The sequence below is a fragment of the Heptranchias perlo genome, chromosome 35 (assembly GCF_035084215.1).
Source record: "Heptranchias perlo isolate sHepPer1 chromosome 35, sHepPer1.hap1, whole genome shotgun sequence".
Lineage (NCBI taxonomy): Eukaryota > Metazoa > Chordata > Chondrichthyes > Hexanchiformes > Hexanchidae > Heptranchias > Heptranchias perlo.
This window is the reverse complement of record NC_090359.1, coordinates 14,703,666-14,724,726: the sequence shown is the minus strand read 5'-3', so window position 1 is coordinate 14,724,726 and position 21,061 is coordinate 14,703,666. Positions and strand designations below refer to the sequence as shown.

The window sequence follows — 21,061 nt, the reverse complement described above, 5'->3', positions numbered from 1 at the left end:
CAGTGAGAGTCAGGGTGCATAGAACTGTACCACAGTGAGAGTAGGTGCCCATGGAAATGTACCCAGTGAGAATCATCGCCCATGGAACTGTATCCCAGTGACTGTCAGGGTCCATGGAACTGTACCCCAGTGACTGTCAGGGTCCATGGAACTGTACCCCTGTGAGTGTAGGCACCCATAGAACTGTATCAAGTGAAAGTAAGGGCCCATTGAACTGCACGCTCACCCTCATATCCCACTGCACTCTCACACCCACAGGAATAGACCATTCCTGCCCTCGATTCTGTTCTGCCATTCATTTAGATCATGGCTGATCTTTATCCTAACTCTTTTTACACATCTTGGATGTAATTTATATGGATTAGATGTAATATATTTGGATTAAATGTAATATATTTGGATTTCCAAAAGGCCTTCGATGAGGTATCGCATTGTTGACTCATGGCTAAGGTCAGAGCTTGTGGAGTTAGGGGACAGGTAGCAGAATGGACAGCAAGCTGACTACAAAACAGAAAACTGAGAGTAGGGGTTAAGGGTGGCTAGTCAGACTGGCAAAAGGTGGGAAGTGGTGTTCCACAGGGATCGGTGCTGGGATCATTGTTGTTCACAATTTGCACGAACAATTTGGACTCGGGAATCCGAAATACAATTTCAAAATTTGCGGACGACACCAAATTGGGGGCAGCAGATAATACAAAGGAAGAATGGGTCAAAGTGCAAGAGGACATTAATAAACGTGGAGAATGGGCGTGTGATTGGCAAATGAATTTCAAAATGAATAAGTGTGAGGTGATGCATTTTGGTAGGAAGAATAAGGAGGCCTCATACTGTTTGGATAATAAGAGTCCAAATGGGATAGAGGAGCAAAGGGATCGCGGGGTACAGTTAAACAAATCACTAAAAGTAGGGATGCAGGTTAATAAGGCCATAAAAAAAGGCAAACCAAGCACTGGGGTTCACTTCTAGAGGGGTAGAATTGAAAAGCAGAGAAGTTTTGTTAAACTTACATAGAACCTTGGTTAGACCGCATTTGGACTACTTTGCACAGTTCTGGTCTCCATCTTATAAAAAGGATATGGAGGTATTGGTGAAGGTGCAAAAAAGATTCACAACGATGATACCAGAACAGAAAGGATTATCTTATGAGGGAAGGATGAACAGGCTCGAGCTCTTTTCTCTGAAAAAGAGAAGGTTGAGGGGTGACCTGATCGAAGTCTTTAAGATAATAAAAGGGTTTGATCGGGGAGACGTGGAGAAAATGTTTCCACTTGTGGGAAAGTCCAAAACTAGAGGTCACAAATATAAGATCATCACTAATAAATCCAATAGGGAATTCAGGAGAAACTTCTTTACCCAAAGAGTGGTAAGAATGTGGAAATCACTACCACAAGGAGTAGAGTAAATAAGGGGAAACTGTTTCCACTGACAGGAGGGTCAGTAACCAGAAAAAAACAGATTTAATATAATTGGCAAAAGAACCAGAGGGGAGACGGGGAGAATTTTTTTCACAGCGAGTGTTTATGATCTGGAATGCGTTGCCTGAAAGGGTGATGGAAGCAGATTCAATAGTAACTTTCAAAAGGGAAAAAGATATAAACTTGAAAGGGAAAAAATTGCAGGGCTATGGGGAAAGAGAAGGGGAGTGGGACAAAATGAATAGCTTTTTCAAAGAGCCGGCACAGGCCGATGGGCCGAATGGCCTCCTTCTGTGCTCAATCATTCCATAACACTATACAGCCATGGAGCAGAAGCAGAAGGAAAATTGCAGTTGACAAGACAATGTTTAGTGGATATTGTTCATCTCATGCCAAAGCCATCAATATGAGAAAGTTACTAGAATCTGTCATTAGCGATAGAGTGAAGGAGCATTTGGACAAATATATAACTGATTGGAGGGAGCCAGCATGGATTTGTAACAGCGGTTGGAATTGGAGGCAACGTATTGACATGGGTAGGGAATTGGTTTGGAGGTGGGAGACAGAGACGAGGGATAATGGGTATATACTCCAATTGGCAGGATGTGACTAGTGGTGTCCCCCTGGGGCCTCAGCTTTTCACTGTATTTATAAATGACTTGGATGAAGGAATAGAGAGCCTTATATTCAAGTTTGCTGATGACACTAAGCTGGGTGGCACAGTAAGTAGTGCAGATGGGAGTAGAAAGTTGCAAAGGGAGATTATAGACTAAGTGAGTGGGTAAAACTGTGGCAAATGGAGTTCAACATGGGGAAGCGCGAGGTCATCCACTTTGAACCTAAAAGATAGATCAGAGTATTTTCTAAATGGCAAGAAGCCAGGAACTGTGGAGGAGCAGAGAGATTTAGGGGTCCAAGTACAGAAATCACTAAAAACTAGAGGAAAGGTACAAAAAATAATTCCAAATGCCAATGGAGTGTGAGCCTTCAGCTCAAGGATCTGGAATACAAAGGGGTGGAAGTTATGGTACAGTTATATAAAGCTTTGGTTAGACCCCATCTGGAGCACTGCGTTCAGTTCTGGGCACCGCACCTCGGGAAGGATATATTCGCCTTGGAGGGGGTGCAGCGCAGATTCACGAGAATGATACCGGGGCTAAAAGGGTTAAATTATGAGGACAGGTTGCATAGATTAGGCTTGTGTTCCCTCGGGTATAGGAGATTAAAGTGTGATATAATTGAGGTGTTTCAGATGATTGCAGGATTTGGTGGGGTAGACAAATAGAAACTATTTCTTCTGGTGGGGGAGTTCTGAACAAGGAGGCATAACCTTAAAATTAGAGCGAGGCCGTTCAGGGGCGATGTCAGGAAACATTTCTTCACATAAAGGGTAGTGGAAATCTGGAACTGTCCCCCGCTAAAAGCTGTTGAGGCTGGGGGTCAATTGAAAATTACAAAAAACTAAGATTGATAGTTTTTTTGTTAGGCAAGGGTAGTAAAGGATATGGAACCAAGAGTTACATCGAGTCTACAACACAGAAACGGGTCATTCAGCGCAACTGGTCTATGCCGGCATTTATGATCCACACGATCCTCCGACTTCATCGAACCCTATCAGACAGACAGACAGACAAACACACCAAAATAATGCCACGGTATTTGCCAGCATTTCAGCTGGCAGAAAGGTACAGAGAGAAATATGTGTTGTTTAATCACCCCTCTACAACAACAATGTTTCAGTGAGTGATGGGGAGATGGGCTGAGATTTATAAATAGACTTGCAGTACATTCTCTCTCTCTCTCTCTCTGGTGTATAATAGAAATGAGTCACAGTGACAGGAGCAGAAAACTGCTTGGATAGAGGATCTGACACAACACATTAAAGCTGGCGATGACTGGTGTGGAAGGATTGTAAATTTAAAGGGACATTACCATCTGGCTGGAGAGTTTTTAAGAGAAACTCGACTCCTCGAAGAGCCCACTTCTACCCGCATGATACGTTGGCTGCGGTGGACAATTTTCTCCGTGTGGACAATATATTTGCTGAATTGTAAACTATTCCACAGTGATTAACACTGAGCCTCGGTCATTTCTATATCTGAGGCCGTTTCTCCCCTTCTCTGGGTCTTAGACCTCCACCATTGCTGGTCTGAATCCAGTCACTATTAGAGGGTGTAAGAGCAACCTGGGCAATTCTCCCTTGATCTCCCCCCACCACCTGTGGAGAGTCCCTGCCTCCCTGGCCCAGCCTTTGCTTGGTATCTTCCCCAGTGGTAAGGTCGGGTTTAGAAACATGGCAGGTGGGTGAAAACCCGTATCTTACTGCTGGACCGGTCTTTTAAATTCAATTATAATTTTTATCCCTCAACCAACATCACTAAAACAGATGATCTGGTCATTATCACATTGCTGTTTGTGGGACCTAACTGTGTGCAATGTACTGCCATGTTTCCTACAGTAAAGCAGCAACTACACTTCAAAAGTACTTAATTGGTAGAGGAACCACCGAGGGAACAGGCTATTTTAGATCTCGTATTGTGTAATGAGACAGAGTTAATTAGTAAACTTATAGTAAAGGATCCTCTGGAGGAGAGTGAAGATAATATGATAGAATTTCATATTCAGTTTGAGAGTGATGTGGTTAAGTCCGAAACTAGGGTCTTAAATATAAATAAAGCCAATTATGTAGGTTTGAGGGGCGAGTTGGCTGAGGTAGATTGGGAAATTAGATTAAAAGATATAACGGTAGACAAACAATGGCAAATATTTAAAGAAATAATTCATAATTCTCAACTAATATACATTCCCTTGAGGAATAAAACTCCACGGGAAAAGTGGTACAATTGTGGCTAATTAGAGAATTTAAGGATAATATTAGATTAAAAGAAGAGGCTTACAATGTAGTCAAAAAGTGTAGTTTGCCTGAGGATTGGGAGGGTTTTAGAAATCAGCAAAGGATGACCAAAAATTCATAAAAAGGGAGAAAATTGAATCTGACAGTAAATCAACAAGAAATATAAAAACAGATTGTAAGAGCTTCCACAAGTATGTGAAAAGGAAGAGATGAGTGAAAATAATCGTGGGTCCCTGAGAGGCAGAGACAGAAGAAATTATAATGGGGAGAAAGGAAATGGCAGAGATGTGAAACAAATATTTTGTATCTGTCTTCACAGTAGAAGACACAAAAAACATACCGGAAACAGTGGGGAACCAAGGGCCTAATGAGAGTGAGGAACTTAAAGTAATTAATATTAGTGAAGAAAAAGTACTGGAGAAATTAATGGGACTAAAAGCCGAGAAACCCCCTGGACCTGATGGCCGACATCCTCGGGTTTTAAAAGAGGTGACTGCAGAGATAGTGGATGCATTGGTTGTGATCTTACAGAATTCCCCAGATTCCAGAATGGTCCCTGTGGATTGCAAGGCAGCAAATGTAACCGTGCCATTTAAGAAAGGAGTGAGAGAGAAAAGAGGGAACTGTAGGCTAGTTAGCTTGACATCAATAGTAGGGAAATGCTGGAATCTATTATTAAGGACGTAGTAACAGGGCACCTAAAAAATCATAATATGATTAGGCAGAGTCATACGGTTTACTCTTCGAGTCATAGAAAGATTACAGCATGGAAGGAGGCCATTCAGCCCATCTCGTCCATGCCGGCTCCGTGCAAGAGCAATCCAGCTCGTCCCATTCCTCCGCCCTATCCCCGTAGCCCTAAAAATGTTTTACTTTCAACTACTTATCCAGTTCCCTTTTAAAGGCCATGATTGAATCTGCCTCCACCACCCCCTCAGGCAGCGCATTCCAGATCATAACCACTCGCTGTGTAAAAAAGTTTTACATCATATCACCTTCGGTTCTTTTGCCAATCACCTTAAATCTATGCCCTCTGGTTCTTGACCCTTCAGCCAATGGGAACAGTTTCTCTCTGGACCCTTTATGATTTTGAATACCTCTATCAACTCTCCTCTCAACCTTCTCTGTTCCAAAGAGAACAACCCCAGCTTCTCCAGTCTATCCACGTAATTAAAGTCTTTCATCCCTGGAATCATTCCAGTAAATCTCTTCTGCACCCTCTCTGAGGCCTTCACATCTTTACTAAAGTGCAGTGCCCAGAACTGGACACAATATTCCAGTTGTGGTCGAACCAGTATTTTATCAAGGTTCATCATGACTTCCTTACTTTTGTATTCTATGCCTCTATTTATAAAGCCCAGGGCTCATCTGCTTTTTTAACTGCTTTCTCAACCTGCCCTGCCACCTTCAACGATTTGTGCACAAATACCCCCAGATCGCACTGTTCCTGTCCCCCTTTTAGAATTTTGCCCTCTAGTTTATATTGCCTCTCCTCGTTGCTACCGAAATGTATCACCTCACATTTATCTGGGTTAAATTTCATCTGCCACGTTTCCGCCCATGCCACCAGCCTGTCTATATCCTCTTGAAGTCTATCACTATCCTCTGCACTGTACACTACCCTTCCAAGTCTCGTGTCATCTGCAAATTTGAAAATGTGCCCTGTACATCCGAGTCCAAGTCCTTAATATATATCAAGAAAAGCAGTAGTCCCAGAACCAACTCCTGGGGAACACCACTATGCACCTCCCTCCAGCCCGAAAAACAACCGGTCACCACTACTCTCTGTTTCCTGTCACTTAGCCAATTCTGTCTCCATGTTGTTATTGCCCCCTTTATTCCATGGGCCACAACCTCGATGACAAGCCTACCATGTGGCACTTTATCAAACGCCTTTTGAAAGTCCATATACACAAAATCAACCGCATTTCCCTCATCTACCCTCTCTGTTACCTTATCAAAAAACTCCATTAGGTTAGTTAAACACGATTTGCCTTGAACAAATCCGTGTTGGCTTTCTCTGATCAATCCACACTCGTCAAAGTGACTGTTAATTCTGTCCAGTATTATTGTTTCCAGAAGTTTCCCCACCACCGAGATTAAACTGACTGGCCTGTTATTGCTGGGTTTATCCTTACACTCTTTTTTGAACAAGGGTGTAACATTTGCAATTTTCCAATCCTCTGGCACCACTCCCGTATCCAAGGTTGTTTGGAAGATTATGGCCAGTACCTGAGCAATTTCCCCCCTTACTTCCCTCAGCATCCTCGGGTGCATCCCATCCAGACCAGTTGACTTATCTATTTTAAGTACAGCCAGCCTTTCTAGTACCTCTTCTTTATCAATTTTTAGCCCATCCAGTATTTTAACGATATCTTCCTTTACCGAGACTCTGGCAGCATCTTCTTCCTTGGTAAAGACAGATGCAAAGTATTCATTTAATCCCTCAGCCATGCCCACTGCCTCCATGAGTAGATCTCCTTTATGGTCCATAATCAGCCCCACCCCTCCTCTTACTACCTGTTTACTGTTAACATATCTGTAGAAGACTTTTGGATTCCCTTTTATGTTGGTCGCTAGTCTATTCTCATACTCTCTCTTTGCTCCTTTTATTTCCTTTTCACTTCCCCTCTGAACTTTCTATATTCTGCCTGGTTCTCACTTGTTTTATCAACCTGATACCTGCCATACACCACTTTTTTCCGCTTCATCTTATTCTCTATTTCCTTTGTCATCCAGGGAGCTCTGGCTTTAGTTGCCCTACCTTTCTCCCTCGTTGGAATGTACTTTGTCTGTACCCGAATTATCTCCTCTTTAAAGTCCGCCCACTGTTCAATTACAGTTTTGCCTGCCAATCTATGATTCCAATTTACCCGGGCCAGATCTGTTCTCATCCCACTGAAATTGGCCCTCCTCCAGAAAGGGATGGACTGCAGACAGAGAGATCTCGGGACGGGGCAAAACATTGGGTAGAAAATGTGTCCGAGAAATTAAAAGGAGAGCAGGGTCAGGCACAGAGAGAAAGTGGATGGGGACGGAGCAGGAGGGAAGAGAGAGGGTAAAGAGCGATTGATGGGGATGACAGAGAGGGATGAGAAGGAATGGAGAGAGGGAGGGGTAAGGAAACAGAGTAAGGTGGACGCAGAGATGAGAACTCGGTTGGGAGAGAATAGGAGATGGGGAGCAAGGGAGAGGGATGTGGAGCAAGTGAAATGGGACAGGGAGGAAGTGAGAGAAACCAGCATGCAGAGACTGGGCGGCACAAAAGCAGGGGAAACAGGAATAGTGAGGGAGGTCAAGGGACGGACCGACCGTGAGTGAGCAAGTGAAGCAAACAGGCAGGTTGGAGACAGAAAGGGAGACAGACAGGTAGATAGACAGACAGGCCCACACACAGCTGTGTTCATGCTGCAGGTCAGCCATTCTTTAAGATTATCTCAGCTATTTTGATTTACAGATTATTCATTTTATTGAGATTCAGGGCATTTATTACGTTGAATTGTAGGTGATCTCATTTGCTAAATCAGTTGATCCATTTTCTGTAGCAGATCACATGCAGCATCCACAGTAACACTTGGCTCAATTGGTCCCCACCAAAAACACCGTTCCCTGGTCACCGACTCCATCCCTCTCCCCGGTCACTGTCTGAGGCTGAACCAGACCATTCATAACCTTGGTGTCCTATTTGACCCTGAGATGAGTTTCCGACCATATATCCGCTCCATCACGAAGTCCGCCCACTTCCTCCCCCATAACATCGCCCATCTCCACACCTGCCTCAGCTCATCTGCTGCTGAAATTCTTATCCATGCCTTTGTTATCTCGAGACTTGACTATTCCAATACTCTCCTGGCTGGCCTCCCATCTTCCATCCTCCATAAACTTCAGCTCGTCCAAAACTCCCGTATTTTATCTCGCACCAAGTCCCGTTCACCCCATCACCCCTGTGCTCGCTGACCTACATTAGTTCCCAGTCCGGCAACACCTTGATTTTAAAATTCTCATCCTTCTTTTCAAATCTCTCCATGGCCTCGCCCCTGCCTATCTCTGTGACCTCCTCCAGCCCTACAACCCTCCAAGATCTCCATGCTCCCCTAATTCTGGCCTCACGCGCATCGACGATTTTAATCGTTCCACCATTGGCGGCCGTGTCTTCAGCTGCATTGATCCTAAGCTCTGGAATTCCTTCTCTTTCTTTCTCTCCTCCTCTAAGACGTCCCTTAAGCCTATCTCTTTGGTCAAGCTTTTGGTCACCTGTCCTAATACCTCCTTTTATGGCTTGGTGTTAAATTCTGATTGATAATCACGCCTGTGAATCACCTGAGGGTGTTTTACTACATTAAAGGCGATATTGGCCAAGGTGCTTACCCTGAGGAAGGGAGGAACCATCACAGGCCGAGTCTCACTGGGCAGCTGTCCGACATCTCCTCGCGGCTGATTAGATTCCAGAATCTGTCACTGGAATACAACAGGACTATTTTTGAGACGATGATTATATTTAATTTGAATATATTTGTCATTAATGGCATTTGATTGATTTACTTTAACATTAAATTGTTCTTTTCTTTCCGCTCTTTACATGGATTAAATTCAGTCACAATATCAGCTGCCAACTCCAGTTTGTGAGGGATATCAAGGACAACACTAAAGGTTTTTCCAAGTATATTAAGAGAAAGAAGGTGACTCAGAGTAATGTGGTACCTTAAAGACAGACGCAGGGGATTATAGAAATTGAAAGGGAGAGAGGGTGAAGAATTTGAAAAATTTGTACAGGAGAACTTTCTTAATTAGTATATTTCTAGCCCAACGAGGAAGGAAGCAGTGCTGGATCGAGTTTTAGTGAATGATGTAAGGCAAGTGGAGTGTATTTCAGTGAGAGAACATCTGGGTAATAGTGATCATAATATAATTAGGTTTAAAGTAATTACAGAAAGGGACAAAGAAAAATCAAAGGTGAAAATATCCAACTGAAAGAGAGCCAATTTCAGTGATTTGAGAAGGAATCGAGCACAGGTGGACTAGAAACAAAGATTGGCCAAAAAACAGTAAATGAGCAATGGCAGGTCTTCAAGGTGGAGATAGTTCGGGTATAAACCAAGGATTTTCCCATAAGGAGCAAAGATATGGCATCCAAAGCTCGAGCTCCCTGGATGACAAAGGAAATAGAGCTTAAAATAAAACAGAAAAAGGTTTATGACCACTGTCAGGTACAGAATACAGTACACAACCAGGAGAGTGTGCAGGGGGAAATTGAAAAGGATATAAGAAGGGCAAAGAGAGAATATGAGAAAAGATTAGCAAGTAACATAAATGGGAACCCAAAAACTTTTATAAAAATATAAAAAGTAAAAGGATAAAAGGAATGGTGGGGCCAGTTAGGGATAAAATAGGAAATCTGCTTGTGGAGGCAGAGGGCATGACTGAGGTACTGAATGAGGACTTTGCATCTGTCTTCACAAAAGAAGAGGATGAAGTTAATGTTGCAGTAGAGGAGGAGGGAGTAGAGATATTGGATAGGATCAAAATAGATAGAAAGGAGGTGCTAAATAGGTTGGCATCACTCAAAGTGAACAAGTCCCCCGGTCCAGGTGGGGTGCATCCCAGGCTGCTGAGGGAAGCAAGGGTGGTGATAGCAGAAGCTCTGACCACAATCTTTCAATCCTCCTTGGATATGGGAGTGGTGCCAGAGGACTGGAGGATTGCAAATGTTACTCCCCTGTTCAAAAAAGGAGAGAGGGATAAAACTGGTAACTACGGGCCAGACAGTCTAATATCAGTGGTGGGAAAACTACTAGAGACCATTGTCAAGGACAAAATTAATTCTCACTTGGAGAGGCATGGGTTAAGAAGGAACAGCCAGCACGGATTTCTTAAAGGCAAACCATGTCTGACTAACCTGATTGAATTCTTCGATGAAGTAACAGAGAGGGTCGATGGAGGTAGTGCAGTCGCTGTTGTATATATGGACTTGCAAAAAGCATTTGATAAAGAATCACATAACAGACTTATTTGGAAAACAGAAGCCCATGGGATTAAAGGAAAAAATTGGTGGTAACTTGGGTTCGTAATTGGCTAGGGGAAAGGAAGCAGAGAGTCGTGGTGAACGGATGCTTTTCTGACTGGACAGAAGTATGCAGTGGGGTCCCCCAGGGGTCAGTATTAGGACCATTACTTTTCTTGTTATATCAAAATGACCTGGATTTGGGTTTCGGGAGCACAATTTCAAAGTTTGCGACTAATTGATACAGGACTTAGCAACGTAGTAAATAGTGAGGAGGATAGTAGCAGATTTCAGGAGGACATAGACAGACTGGTAAAATGGGCAGACACAGGGCAGATGCAATTTAAGACGGACAAGTGTGAAGTGATGCACTTTGGGAGGAACAAAGCGGACAGGCAGTATAATCTAAATGGGACTATTTTGAGGGGAGTGCAAGAACAGAGGGACCTGGGGTACATAGTCACAAATCTTTGAAGGTGGCAGGGCAAGTTGATAAGATGGTTAAGAAAGGGTATGGGAAACTTGGCTTTGTAAATAGGGGCATTGAATACAAAAACAAGGAAGTCATGCTGAACCTTTACAAATCACTGGTTAGGCCTCAGCTGGAGTATTGTGGACAACTCTGGGCACCGCACTTTAGGAAGGATGTCAAGGTCATGGAGAGGGTACAGAGGAGGTTTACCAGTATGGTACCAGGGATGAGGGACATCAGTTATGTGGAGAGGTTGGAGAAGCTGGGATTGTTCTCCTTAGAGCCGGGGATAAGGGGAGATTTAATAGAGGTGTTCAAAATCAAGAGGGGTTTTGATAGTTTCTCCCTACTTGCTCTGTTTCCTCTGGCAAGCGGGTTGGTAACCAGAGGTCGTAGATTTAAAATAATTGGCAAAAGAACTAGAGAGGAAATGAGGAGAAGTTTTTCTTCATACAGAGAGTTGTTAAGATCTGAAACGCACTCCCTGAAAGGGAGAAATCAGATTCCATGGGAATTTTGAAAGGGCAATTAGACATATACTTGAAGAGGACTAATATGCAGGGTTATGGGGAAAGAGCTGGAGTGTGGGACTAAATTGGACAGCTCTTTCAAAGGCACGATGAATGGCCTCCTTCTGTTCTGTAAGTTTCTCTGAAAAGTGGGTAAAATAGTGTGAGAGAGGGAATGAGTCTCGGAGAATCTGTGTGAGAGAGGGAATGAGTCTCGGTGAGTCTGTGTGAGAGAGGGAATGAGTCTCGGAGAGTCTGAGAGTGTGTCTCGGAGAGTCTGCATCTGGATGAAGGAGAGTCTGAGAGGTAGGGTGGGAGGGAGATGGAGAGGGAGAAAGGGTTTGTGAGAACGGGCAAGAGAGAATATTGGAGGCAGGAAAGAGAAACAGTCTGTGTGCAAGAGAGAGAGGAAAGGGGAAGAGAGCCTGTTTGTGCATGAGAACTAAGGGACAGAAATGTGAGAAGTTGGAGAGAAATGAGAGATTGCATGGATAAAAGGACAGAAAACTGAGAGTTGTGGTTAACAGATGTTTCTTGCACTGGAAGGATTTAAACAGTGGTGATCCCCGGGGTCAGTGTTGGCACCATTGCTTTTCTCAATATCTGTGGATAGAAATTATCTGGACCTGGGTGTAGGGGGCACAATATCAAAATTTGCAGCTGCCACAAAGATAAGGAGTGAGATTAACCATGAAGAGGATTGTCAACAACTTCAGGAGGAGGCAGACAGGTGAGCAGATTGGGCAGGTAGATGTGAGATGGAATTTAATGGGAAGAGATGTGAGGTGAGAAGAATAAGGAGAGGAAATAGACACTATACTGTAAAACTGTAAAAGGAGTAGAGGAGCAGAGAGATTTAGGGATTCAGATACACAAATCTTTAAAAAAGTGGGAGGACAAGTTGATAAAGCTGTTTTGCAAAAACCCCCATGGGATCCTAGGATTTATAAATAGGGGCATAGAGTATAAAAGGAAAGAGTTAATGCTACACCTGGACAAATCATGGGTTAGGCCACAGTCAGAATATTGTGTCCAGTTTTTGGTGCATTACTTTAGTAAGAATGTCGCGGCCATGGAGAGGGGCAGAAGAGATTCACTAAGATGATCCCAAGGATGAGAGTCTTCACATAACTTTTCATGAGAGCAGAGAAGTTTAAATAAGATCAGAGAGTGGGGATCAAAATTATGAGGGGGTTTTGATAAAGTAAATGAGGGAAAACTATTTCCACTAGTACGGGTACGGGAGCACAGTGGTTATGTTACTGGACTAGTAATCCTAGAGGCTCGGACTAATATTCCGGAGTCATGAGATCAAATCCACGGCAGCTGGGAAATTTAAATTCAATTAATTAAATAAAATCTGGAATTTAAAAAAAACCTAGTATCAGTGATGGTGGCCATGAAACTACCGGATTGTCGTAAAAACCCATCTGGTTCACTGATGTCCTTTAGGGAAGGAAACCTGCCGTCCTTACCCGGTCTGGCCTATATGTGACTCCAGACCCACAGCAATGTGGCTGATTCTTAATTGCCCTCTGAAATGGCCTAGCAAGTCACTCAATTGTTCAAGACAGGTGGCACACCACCACCCTCTCAAGGGCAACTGGGAAGGGTAATAAATGCTGGCCTTGCCAGCGACGCCCACATCCCAGTTCGTGAGTCGGTAACTGGAGGGCATCAAATTAAGAGAGTTTGGTTTTCTTTTTGATGTAGAGGGTTGTTAGGACAATGGAATGTCCGACCAGAAACAATGAGGGAAGCAGAATTTAAAAGGGAAGTGAATCAATATCTGAAGAAGAAAAGATGAAAGATCTTGAAAGGCCTTCGATGAGGTACCGCATTGTAGGTTCATAACCAAGGTCAGAGCTTGTGGAGTCAGGGGACAGGTAGCAGAATGGATAGCAAGCTGATAACAAAACAGAAAACAGAGAGCAGGGGTTAATGAGAGTCACTCAGACTGACAAAAGGTGGGAAGTGGTGTTCCACAGGGATCAGTGCTGGGAACACTGTTGTTCACCATTTGCATCAACGGTTTGGACTTGGGAATCGGAAGAACAATTTCAAAATTTGCAGACAACACCAAATTGAGGGATATAGTTAATAGTGAAGAGGACTGAGATAAAATACAGGAAGACATTAATAAACTTGCAGAATGGGCATGTAATTGGCAAATGAATTTCAATATAGATAAGTGTGAGGTGGTACAAATTTAGTAGGAAGAATAAGGAGGCCACATACTTCCTGGATAATAAGAGTCTAAATGGGATGGAGGAGCAAAGTGGGGTCTCAGGGTACAGATACACAAATCATTAAATGCAGTGACTCAGGGTCATAAGGCCATAAAAAAGCAAACAAAGCACTGGGATTCATTTCCAGAGGAATAGAATTGAAAAGCAGGGAAGTTATGTTAAACTTGTCTAGCACCTTGGTTAGACCACACTGAGCACTGTGCACAGTTCTGGTCTCCATGTTACAAAAAGGATGTAGAGCCACAGGAGAAGGTGCAAAAAAAATTGACAAGGATGATACCAGAACTGAGAGGTTATAACTATCAGGATAGACTGAACAGGCTGGGGCTCTTTTCTCTAGAAAAGAGAAGGCTGAGGGGTGACCTGATAGAGGTCTTTAAAATTATGAGGGAGTTTGATAGGGTCGACATAGAGATGTTTCCACTTGTGGGGGAGACCAGAACTATGGGCCATGAATGGAAGATAGTCACTGATAAATCTAGTAAGGAATTCAGGAGGAACTTATTTACACAAGGAGTGGTTAGAATGTGGAACTTGCTAACACATGGAGTAGTTGAGGTGAATAGCATTGATGCCTTTAAGGGGAAGCTCGATAAGTACATGAGAGAGAAAGGAACAGAAGGATATACAGATAGGGACAGATGAAGAGAGGTGTGAGAGGGGCTCGTGTGGAGCATAAACACCAGCTCAGACCAGTTGAGCCGAATGGCCTGTTTCTGTGCTGTAAATTCTATGTAATTCCAAATAGTCCATAAATACGGAGAATAAAAGTGGGCCCAGCACTGACCCCTCGGGTAACCACTTCCAACCCTTCTCCAATCTCAGCAACTCCCATTAACCCGGACCCTCTGTTTCCGGTCCCCAGACAACTTTCTCCCCGCACTGTTCCATTTCCTTTTAAATGGCCCACCTGAACAGACTGGGCATTACCCCGGGGATCCCCCAGTTACCTTCACACCGTTGCTCGCCATGTCCCTAATTTCACTTGACATCCTTCACAGTCTCATCGAATTGTCTTGGTGCCTCCCAGCCGTGTGAACATCCAAAGAGGTTTCCAGTCAGCCTCAAGTATTTTCCAGCAAATTGTTCAAATCCGTTGCAGTTTTCCTCAAAACTCCTGGAAGTTCAGGCATGAGTTCTCCTGTGGAAGAAAGTCACATCGTGTTACGGGACAGAAGAATTAATGACCCTTCTGAAGTACTCGGTGTTGGCCATGGCTCATTTGTATCACTCTCTCACCTCGAGAATCATAAAGGTTGCGGGTTAAAGCTCCCCTCCAGAGACCTGAGCACAAAATCTCGGCTCACACTCCAGTGCAGTACTGAGGGAGTGCTGCACTGTCGGAGGTGCCGTCTTTTGCACGAGCCGTTAAACCAGTCCGGCCCCTCAGGTGGATGTAAAAGATCCCACGACACTATTCGAAGAAGAGCAGGGGAGTTCTCCCCGGTGTCCTGGCCAATATTTAATCCTCCACCAACACCTATAAACAGATTATCTGGTCATTTATCACATTGCTGTTTGTGGGATCTTGCTATGCACAAAATGGCTGCCCACATAACAACAGTGACCTCATTTCCAAAGCCCCCCATTGGCTGCGAGGTTTTGGGTCGTCCTGAGGATGTGACAGGCGCTGGAGAAATGCAAGTTCCCCCTCCCCGGGGCCGCCCTCCGCTCTAATCCCATTGCCCGTCTCTCGGTCCTGTCCCCGGGCTCGGGGACTCTCGGCCGGTCCAGGGCCCTTTAAGAGGGAAGCGCCACACTGCGCATGTGCGCCGTTTATTTAAATCAAACCGCGCGATTCAAAGGAAAAGTGACGTCAGTTTCCGTCACAATAAAAACCGCTCGTTCTCAACCGAAAAAACGGAAAGTTTGTCTCGCGACACAACAGGAAGTGGTCACTGATCCGGCGGGTGATGTGCGCATGTGCGAACATTCTCCCAGAGTGCAGCGCGGCCTGTCTCACAGATGGGGCCTTTTCTCCGCCGCTCTGCATTGTGGGAGATTCGGCCGCCATGACGGGCCCGGGTCACCGAGTTCATCCAATCACAGGTGAAGCTTCCCGGATTGGTGGAACCGACAGAGTGCAGGTGGTCTGTGGAGCGAGAGAATCTCTGAGAAGAGGGGCAGCCAATTGGGGAAATCACAGGAGGTGGTGACCGGTCATAAACCCAATCGGTGAATGACGGATTGAACCAAGGAAAGGAATGAAGAAACTCGACTGGGACCTGTGGGAACAGGCGGACTAATAAATTTAACCCGTGTCCAGTTCAGGTCACCACATTACAGGAAAGATGGGATTGCACCAGAGAGGGTCCAGAGGAGATTTACAAGGATGGTCCAGGACTGGAGAATTTTAGCTGTGAGGAAGGATTGGATCGGCTGGAGTTGTTTTCATTGGAAGAGGAGGCTGAGGGGGGATTTATTTGACCGAAAAAAATTATTGGGAGCCACACAGACTGCATCACTTCAAGAAGGCAGCTCACCACCACCTTCCCAAGGACAATTAGGGATGGTTAATAAATGCTGCCATTGCCAGCGACGCCCACATCCCATGAACAAATAAAAAAAGGATATTAAGGTCCTATTTCCCTCAGCAGAGAGGCCAATAACCAGGGGGCATATATTTCAAGTAATTGGTAGAATGATTGGAGGGGATCTGTGGATAATTTTTTTCACCCAGAGGGTGGTGTGGGTTTGGACCTTACTGGCTGAAAGGGTGGTAGAGGCAGAAACCCACATCGCTTTTTAAAAAGTACTTCGATGTGCACTTGAAGTGCCGTCACCGACAAGGCTGCGGATCAAGACCACGATCAGGCTGGATAGCTCTTTTTCAGCTGGCAGAGACACAATGGGCCGAATAGCCTCCTTCTGTGCTGTAAATTTCTATGATTCTATAACTCCTAGTGTCAAATGTGACATGGCAAAAGATACTTGTTCATGATTTTAAAAAAATCTTTACAGAGAGGGAAGAAACAATGTAGAGTTCTGCCTGAAAGTGTTGTTCAGACAGACTCCATGAATTATTTTAAATGGGAGTAGTATAGGGACCTTGGAACAGAGGAACATTAAATTGGATGAGGGGAGAGGAAAGTCACCTGTTTCTGTACTGCAAGATCCTAAGCTTCATTGAGAATTAATTCTTGAAGCATTTCGACATGGTATTTTTTGCAACATTGTAAAAATATCCCAAAGTAGTTCTCCTGGTGACCTGGCCACTTTGTAAACTCTCCCTGAAATGTTTACATGTAAATCAGACAACAGACAGAAGAGGGTAGGATGGACCTACACTGCACTTGAATGTATTGTCATCTATTGGGTTTAAAGTTTCCAAACACTATTTATCAATAGTGTGAGGAAGCTGAGAGTGAAAGTGAGGAGGGGCCGTCTGACTGTAGTTTCCACTGGAAGAAAAATCACCTTCAGTGTGTACAGTGAGCAGAAATGAATTGCTATTGTTAAAAGTTCCCACTAACTTATTGTTATTCTACTGTAACAGAACGAGCCTGGATCTCCTGCTATGTTTAAACACTAAACTTCAGTGATTATAGCTTAAGTAAAATATTACCATGATTTGATTTAAATGGAGAAGTGTTTTCCACCTGCCAAAGAATGTTGTCTGAAGCGAGGGTGTTTACTGCTAACAGCTCCCATCCTGTTTAATAGACCCCCTGAATGTCTGATTTACCAGAAAGAAAAACCCAGCTCAGTAAAGTTCAACATTCTCTTATCAATCTGAATATTTTATGAACAAATTTCAGTATTTCACACGGCAAGGGTGGCCCAGACATGGATTGGACCCAATTCACTGTAAAGTTATAAAAACAGCCAGTTTAGCGACCAGGGGACATCATCTAAAAATTAGAATCAGGACTTTCAGGAGTGAAGTGAAGAGACACTTCTACACGTAAAGAGTGGGAGAAGTTAGGAACACTCTGCCACAAATGGCAGTTGATGCTAGCTCAATTGTTAAATCTATTATCTCAGCTTAAAATTTTGTTAAGCAAAAAAAAGGTAAGTGATATGACTAAGGCAGGTATATGGAGTTATGTCACAGATCAACCATGATTTCATTGAATGGTGGACGAGGCTCGAGGGGCGAAATGGACTACTCCTGTTCCGATGACCACCCTTCAAATACAGTGAATGATAAACAATGTAATTTGAAAATAGGACTAACGACTTACAATACAATCCTGAGGGCCTGTCGTGAGGGGAAGCTGAGGATAAAGAAACTTCAATCTGTGCTCAAGATGACAGGTGAAATTCAAATCCAACAGAGTTAAATCACAACCGCTGGGTTCCCCGTCCCTCACATTCTCACTGTGCCTGTACCCAGTGGGCACATCATTGCCCCCTGTGCACATTAACCATTACACTGAACATTTGAAATCTACCTGGCGCCCCACCCCCACGAAACAAGAATCTTTACACCAGGGGCAGAGATCTTCAATCTTGGAGGAGAGTTCCAAGTCCACCAACTTTCAACCCTATTGGTGTTTGGACAATTAGCTCCAAAAGGGGAAGTTCAACTGGAGTTTGGAGCCCGTTTGGGATTCGAGTGATCAATGGCCACGGGACACCAAGGGAATGACTGGGCCGTCAACCAGCTGCCACCAGTACCTCAGGCCAGTCCCACTGTCCCTTCAGAGTTCATTGACCTGCACAATGAGGGCCTGGCAAGCCTTCACCCATTGCTGCAGCCATCCCTGGACAGGGCCTGGATACACTATTACCAGCCATTCTGCCACTACTTACATGGACCCATTAAAACCCATTTCACTAACAGGAGGAACTGTGGAGGAGTGCGGAGTGTTACTAACAGAATTGAGCACTCGTTGCATGCTGATTGGAACCAGATAATGAAAAATGAGCAACCAGCCATTAGAAGATACAAGTAGTCACTGCTTTATTGGTCATTTGATAACTAGTTGAACTGGGTTTGCTTGTGTTTCCTGTACAGGAACAAGGCGATCAAAGAAGCAGAGATCAGAGAGACAGGGGTCACAGTCAGGGCCAGGATCAGGACCACCTCAGACTCCACACCTAAAAAGCAACAAGAAACCAATGGTTAGTGAAGGAAATACTGAGGAGAAAATGGAAACTAGCAGTCAACCAACTCACCACCTGGAGACCTCTCCTGCATCCTTTGCTCAAGCTCATTAAGGGACTCAGTTGCCAGCTCTGTCACATCAGGATCCAGAATGACCAAGGGTCCAATTGAGGCCTCACCCTCCCACTTCAATTCAGCATCACTCTCTGCAATATCAAACATTCCAGTTAGAGAGGGTAAAGGGTGACCTCCAACACAGAGGATCAATGTCCTACCAGGTCCAGATCCAAGATCCCTCCTTCCTCTGGAATCAGGTCGGAAATCCCTCGTGGCACTGCAGCTGCCCAGATGACAACACGCACACACATCATTGGTCGATTCTTCCAATGGGGTCCAGCTAAACCAGAGAATCTGTTTATCAACCATGTTGTCCATCACCCTTTAATACAACACATCCCTGAGAGAGAGGGAACTTACATATTCTGGAAAGTACAAGCTTTGTTCATGGAATCTCTCCGATCCACTGCAGCAACTTTCAGGTGACAGGTGATGAAAATCTGAGGGACACATTCAATACAAGTTGTTATTTAGTGACCTCCTCCCAACATGGGGAACCCAATGTTTGGCTTCCTCTTACCAAGGAACGGTCATCTCCAAAGAAGCGGAACGCATCCAGGTCAAACTGGAGTTTGTCCAGCTCACGTTCACCTCTTGGCAACACAAAGGTTGAAAAGGAGTCCTCAGCTTTGCTGTCCAGGAGGCAACTGAAGAAAGATTTTTTAAAAAGGACAGAGTGAATTAAGTGAACCTATTGAGACAACGAGCTGGAGAAAGCAGAGAGCTCCTTACCCATGGTAGTCAATGATGTTGTATCTTGGGGTGGAATCCTTGTCTGGGCTCAATGTAGCTGCACAGCTGTCAATGTAGAGCTTCAAGGGCATGTGGTTGGTCATTGAAACAGAGGCCTCAATGTGAATGAGGTCACCCAGGTAGTAGACAGTCGAGGTGCGCTCTGTAAGCCAGTCATCTGAAGTACAAGAGGACAAGGGTTGGAGACAGTGGGTGTAACTCCCAGTGGGAGACGACAGAAAAGCACTCCCCATCCACCCATCACATACCGTTCATAAGACGCAGTGAGAATGACAGAAGCCCTTCTCCAGACTTGGTCGAGCTGAATGGGATCCAGGTGGGCTTGATAGGGTCACTGCTCACATTGCCCTTCCTGGAAGGACAGGCGTGTAATTTCAGGACAACTTCAGAGAACTGCACCTGCTGTAGACCTTATTTGCCACAGAGTAAAGATTCTTACCGAAAATAGTGGCACTCAATGGGAATGACTGCTCCATTAGTTCTCACAATGACAGATCCACGAGCATTTGGGGTGTGGTTCAGGTGGGTGGTGTAGACCAGGAAATCTCCAGCCATCTGAAAGACATCAGGTTAAGGAATGAAGAGCTGGTCTCATTGGACAAAAGCTATTTCTGGTCATTTTCCTGCCCTGTTAAGCAGCAGTTTGAGGAGTTTCAGTTGTTCCTCAATGACACATGTTTGAAGCAGCTCCACCATTGGTTGAAGTTGCCTGGAGCAGCCTCTGTTACTCGACTCAGTCCACCTTCTATTACAGGGGACTTCAGGCCTGCAGTCAGAAACCCTGAAATGATTGGCACTGCCAGATTTGATGAGCATTCTGTCCCATATAGAATAGAGCTTTTCACCTTAAGGGGCTTCAAGTTACCCCTGATATGGAGCACAAAACACAACATCACTTTTAAACCTCATCTGTGTCTGCGGAATCAAGGGGATTGGCAGGTGTAACAACCAAAAGTGGAGTTCCCCTTTAATACACTGTATCCCAATTATTATTCCACTTGTTTCATCTTTCAAGAGAACTCTCAACAGGAACTTCCACACTGAACATTCATTGACCACAAGTTGAGGCAACAGGCCAGAATATCCACAGGAAGGCACAGAAAAGATAAATCAATTGAGGCACAAAAGAATAGAGTGGTTTGGAGAAATGTAGGTGAACGTTCAAGGTCAATAGAATTGAATCTCAGAGTTAGAGAGTAGTAATGACCCATTTAAGAAAGATGCAGTCCCTCAGTGACAAGTTGAAGTTCTTTTTAAATATAAAGCTAAGATTAACATGTCAAAATAAAGAAAGTAGTTTCACACAGGGTGATATTTAACAGTGGGCAAGAATTTATACACCGATTTCATTCAGGGATCTCCTCAGTGGCTGGAGTTTCACCCAATGTTAATGAGTTCAGAGTGGGCAGTAATCTACACAGTGAAATTGGAGCAAGAGTTGAGGAATCATATTACCTGCAATCTGCTGCCACATTCATGGAGCCCATAGTTAAAGAGGACAGTGTGGTTCTGAGTGTAGATCCCAGTTGGCCAACAACCTGCTGTCCCCAGGGTCAGGTCAGCAGCTTTAATCAGGTGCCTGGTTCTAAATAAATCCATGTCTACCCTCACCAGCAGGTTCTGCTCTCCACACTGCACCAT

At 44.4% G+C, this 21,061-nt stretch overlaps 1 protein-coding gene and 1 long non-coding RNA gene across 2 annotated transcripts; both read right to left on the bottom strand.

Moving 5' to 3' along the window:
* Positions 1-8,642: 8,642 nt before the first annotated feature.
* On the bottom strand, positions 8,643-15,344 carry LOC137302102 (uncharacterized). The gene is made up of 3 exons (XR_010958425.1): positions 14,740-15,344; positions 14,451-14,641; positions 8,643-8,727 (listed from the first exon to the last, which is right to left on the bottom strand). It is a non-coding gene; the product is annotated as an uncharacterized lncRNA (long non-coding RNA).
* Positions 15,345-18,381: 3,037 nt separating this feature from the next.
* On the bottom strand, positions 18,382-19,768 carry LOC137302101 (zona pellucida sperm-binding protein 3-like). The gene is made up of 7 exons (XM_067971778.1): positions 19,669-19,768; positions 19,400-19,577; positions 19,188-19,314; positions 19,028-19,107; positions 18,826-18,947; positions 18,622-18,756; positions 18,382-18,543 (listed from the first exon to the last, which is right to left on the bottom strand). Exons 1-7 carry the CDS (start codon positions 19,673-19,675, stop codon positions 18,425-18,427), a joined length of 768 nt encoding a protein of 255 aa, XP_067827879.1. The 5' UTR covers positions 19,676-19,768; the 3' UTR covers positions 18,382-18,424.
* Between the last annotated feature and the right edge of the window lie 1,293 nt (positions 19,769-21,061).

Bases quoted from the DNA above. Each gene is read 5' to 3' on its own strand.
- LOC137302101 (XM_067971778.1), bottom strand. The intron at 19,315-19,399 runs GTAAGGAGCTCT...ATCTTTCTTCAG, and splicing joins AACATCATTGACTACCATGG to TTGCCTCCTGGACAGCAAAG. The intron at 19,108-19,187 runs GTAAGAGGAAGC...TGTGTCCCTCAG, and splicing joins TTGGAGATGACCGTTCCTTG to ATTTTCATCACCTGTCACCT.